Here is a 4,073-nt window from a genome sequence, read left to right as displayed (position 1 = left end):
TCACAAGACATCCTAAATCAGTTATTTATATTGTCCATATTTAGAGTGACCATTATGAATATCGATTCATAAAAAATATCATATCAAATGTGTAATGTTTTGCTGTTATAAGTAAGGATAGATTTAAATTCTCATAGATGAAAAACAATATACCATGTTCGAACTAAAATAGAAAAAAAAAATACAACATTATAATTATAATATTAAAAAAATAAAATAGTATTTTATAGTTAATAAAAATAAATTTATATTATTTATTTTGTATTTTATTGTAAATATCTTTTGAAAATTAATGACCCGCAACTAGGGTATATATATAAATTATAAAATCACCCCTATTATATTTCACAACCCCTCCATCCCTTTGACCAGTCGTACTTCCTCTCACTGACGCAACAATACATATACATACAAATCCTTCCCACTGCGCATACTCAAATTTATCAAGAATCTTTTCACAGACTACATATAACGCATCCCCTCCCATCAATACAAACTTCCAGTTCTTCTCGAAATCTCCCATCATTCAACTCTTTTTCTCCAAGATCGGACGGCTAAGGATCCCTCTTTCCTTTTCTTTCAGTCTCACCACTAGGGCTCAATCACCCTTTCCTTACTCATCTCTTCTCGTTATGCGTATGTACTTTTTTTCTCATCTCTCTGTAACATTCTTTCGCCATTTTCTCTTCTTATTTCTCCATTAATTTTGCCTTTTCTTTTATATCTGATGTGGGTTTCCGATATTGGATGGCGAATTTAAGTGGGGTGTATTGGTTTTGTTGATAACACTTTGCGTTTGTGTGATAATTGAATAGTAATTACGTCTCGAGAGTTTGACTCCGAGATTTGATTTCCATATGATTGTTGCCGGATTTTAGTCATTATTGAATTAGTATGCTTACTTTATGTTTATTTTCATTATTGTTTTTGGGAAAAACGATTGCTAATGAGGTAAGAGGCAGAACTTTCCACGATTTGCATATAATCATGTCAATTCAGAAGATTTGTCTCTGATTAACTCATTGAAGTTGAACATGATTACTTAATCCGATTAGTTTTTGAAATTGATCTGTTTATTTTGTGGGTATCGTTTAATTGGCATATTCGAATATGAATGATGTGATTGTGACTTGTGAGTTCTGGTTTTGTTAATTATGTAGAAATCAAAATGAGATCCACACACATAACATATGAACTGTGTCAAATTAGCAAGATATTATAAACAAAAGAAACTTAAACATCAGAAAATCTTTTGCAATTTCTGTAACCTAAATCTTGGTATCTTGTTTTATATTCACTGTATTACATGTTTGAATATTTACACCATTTGCAGTGATCAAGGTAAGCTAATAACACGACATTTTTATGGAGTCTAATGGTCTAAAGAGTGAAAGGAGAAAAGACTATATTGCCCATCAAAGTCATGAAGTGAGCACATCCATTTCTGTTGAAGAACTCGATCCATGGACAGCTTGGGCTTACAAACCTCGAACAATTACACTTTTATTCATAGGCTCATGTTTTCTGATGTAAGTATCATTTTCATTTTCATTTTCATTTTTTTTTTCAGTTATTAATTAATTTTCAAATCTGTTTCTCAGTTGGGCTAGTGGAGTTGTTGATCCGGAAAGCAATCCATCAGATGATATTGTAACATCTGTCAAAAGGTGAATCCTTTTTGGATTTCTTTTTGCATGATTCTTTAAAGAAAGTGATATTCAAATGTTGATGTTTATTGCAAAATAAAAGGGGCATATGGGCAATGATTGCAGTTTTTCTAGCTTACTGTTTGCTTCAAGCTCCTTCAACGTAAGTTACTTTTTTATATTTTTTAATAACATACTTTTTAATTTTTTTTTTATAAGGCAATTAACATTTTTATGTGTATGATCTTATAAATAGGTTATTAATCAGGCCACATCCTGCAATTTGGCGTTTAGTTCATGGCATGGCTGTTATTTACCTTGTAGCATTAACATTTTTGCTTTTTCAGGTTAGTATTTTTTATGTTGTTTTACCTTTTTACCCCTATACAAAATCATTTATTTTTGGTTTTTAGAATCGCGATGATGCTAGGCAATTCATGAAGTATCTCCATCCTGATCTTGGTGTTGGTAACTCTTTATATCTCATATGAAAATTTAATTTAATTTTTTTTAGAAGTTTTCATCATGTCATGATTTTATATTTGTAATTTGATGTTTTATTTATTTATTTGTTTTTCAGAACTTCCAGAAAGATCATATGGTGCTGATTGTCGAATATATGTACCCAATAATCCCACTAACAGGTTTATAAATGTTTATGTATGATTTCTTCTTTCACAATCTTCAAACCTTTATATTCTTCAATTTTATTTTTTTTACATGTTTTCCTAAAAAAAAAAAAATTGGCGTTTCAGGAAACACTTTTTGATGAATTTGTTCCTGCTCATTTATTCGGGTGGTGGGCAAAGGCAATAATGATCCGTAATCAACCACTTTTATGGGTATTATCAATCGGATTCGAGTTAATGGAGGTCCGATTTTCAAATTCAATTAATCCAGTTTCTTAATCTTAAAAATCACAATTTTCTGAAAATATAACGCTTTCATTTATATTCTTTCCTCAGCTAACATTTCGCCATATGTTGCCAAATTTTAATGAGTGTTGGTGGGATAGCATTGTTCTTGATATATTGATTTGCAATTGGTTAGGTGAGATGCTTAAATTAAAAAGTTTCTACTTACATTTAGATATGCATATTTAATAATTTGTGTTTAAATTTTATTTTTACATTTATTTTATTTGTAGGTATTTGGGCAGGGATGCATACCGTTCGTTATTTTGATGGTAAAACATACGAGTGGGTAGGAATAAGCCGTCAACCAAATATTTTGGGCAAAGTAAGTTTATGTTTCCAATCCAATCAGTATCAGTATCATTGTCAGTCTGTTGACCAGTTGATATATATCTGTGTGTGCCAGGTAAAACGAACATTAGGTCAATTTACTCCAGCAAATTGGGACAAAGACGAATGGCATCCGTTTCTTGATCCATGGCGATTCATTCAAGTTTTAACCCTTTGCATTGTGTTTTTAACCGTTGAACTCAACACTTTTTTCCTCAAATTTTGCCTGTGGGTCCCGCCTCGAAACCCTATTATTGTTTATCGATTGTTACTTTGGTGGCTTATTGCAATTCCTACGGTTCGGGAGTATAATTCTTACCTACAAGACCGGTAATTAATCTTGTTCACTTTTTGTACCATTTTCATTTATACTTTGATGCAAAAATGTGTATAACTTTTTGTAAATTTGGTCATTTTTCAGAAAACCCGTGAAAAAGGTTGGAGCTTTTTGTTGGCTTTCGCTTGCAATTTGCATCATTGAACTACTTATTTGCATCAAATTTGGGCATGGTGAGTTTTTGATGTCATGAATTTTATTCGTATAATACTTTGAATCAAGATTTATATGTATGGATATGTTATGAATCAAGATTTTTTTTAGGTCTTTTTCCTACTCCAATGCCTAGATGGGTTGTAATTTTATGGTCATCTGTTGGTGTTGGGCTTCTTGCGTTCTTGATGATGTGGACATGGCGATTTCATCCAAGTTTAAGCAAAAAACAAAAACGGCTTTGAATTCGTATGCCACCTGTTTTTTTTGGTGAAAAATGGGTCGTTTTATTGAATGTCAACATACGTGTTGTAAATTTTATTCATTTCATAACTGTAAATTCTCATTATTTCAGCCAGGATTTTTTTATATTATTTGGGGTTTATATTTTATTAACTGAAAGGTGTCGATTGTAATGGATTTTTGCAAGATTCTGTTAACTGTTACGAGAATTACTATAAATCTGGTCTATGTTTTTTTCACATGATAAAACGGTCGAATCTATTTGGTTGGAAGTAGTACCATGAAGCTTGGAACTTGTACTTTCCAAAGTGGGGAAGGAGCTATTCCAACATCTACCTATGACAACTGAGTTTTCTTTTGACTTTTGACTTTTTGGCATTATTACAGTGTAAGTTTGAATTTTTTTTATTATTTTTATTATTTTTAATATCCCTGTTAGGGTCGTGTTTA

The 4,073-nt window shown here is 31.3% G+C and overlaps 1 protein-coding gene across 2 annotated transcripts; it reads left to right on the top strand.

Annotated features, from left to right (window-relative positions):
* The first annotated feature begins 366 nt into the window (after positions 1–366).
* On the top strand, positions 367–3,862 carry LOC145036544 (CDP-diacylglycerol--serine O-phosphatidyltransferase 1-like). 2 transcript variants are annotated; one of them, XM_078985004.1, is made up of 13 exons: positions 372–636; positions 1,334–1,529; positions 1,602–1,667; positions 1,750–1,809; positions 1,903–1,993; positions 2,060–2,114; positions 2,227–2,306; positions 2,402–2,518; positions 2,612–2,696; positions 2,794–2,885; positions 2,967–3,220; positions 3,312–3,400; positions 3,492–3,862. In XM_078985004.1, exons 2-13 carry the CDS (start codon positions 1,366–1,368, stop codon positions 3,623–3,625), a joined length of 1,287 nt encoding a protein of 428 aa, XP_078841130.1. In that variant the 5' UTR covers positions 372–636; positions 1,334–1,365; the 3' UTR covers positions 3,626–3,862. The 2 variants fall into 2 exon arrangements, with proteins under 2 accessions (XP_078841129.1, XP_078841130.1); XM_078985003.1 differs by having other exon boundaries at positions 367–636; positions 2,794–3,220.
* Positions 3,863–4,073: the final 211 nt, after the last annotated feature.

Source organism: Lactuca saligna, chromosome 3, assembly GCF_052625555.1.
Source record: "Lactuca saligna cultivar CGN05327 chromosome 3, ASM5262555v1, whole genome shotgun sequence".
NCBI classification, from domain to species: domain Eukaryota; kingdom Viridiplantae; phylum Streptophyta; class Magnoliopsida; order Asterales; family Asteraceae; genus Lactuca; species Lactuca saligna.
Note: the sequence above shows the minus strand (reverse complement) of the source record. Positions and strands in the feature narration are given on the sequence as shown.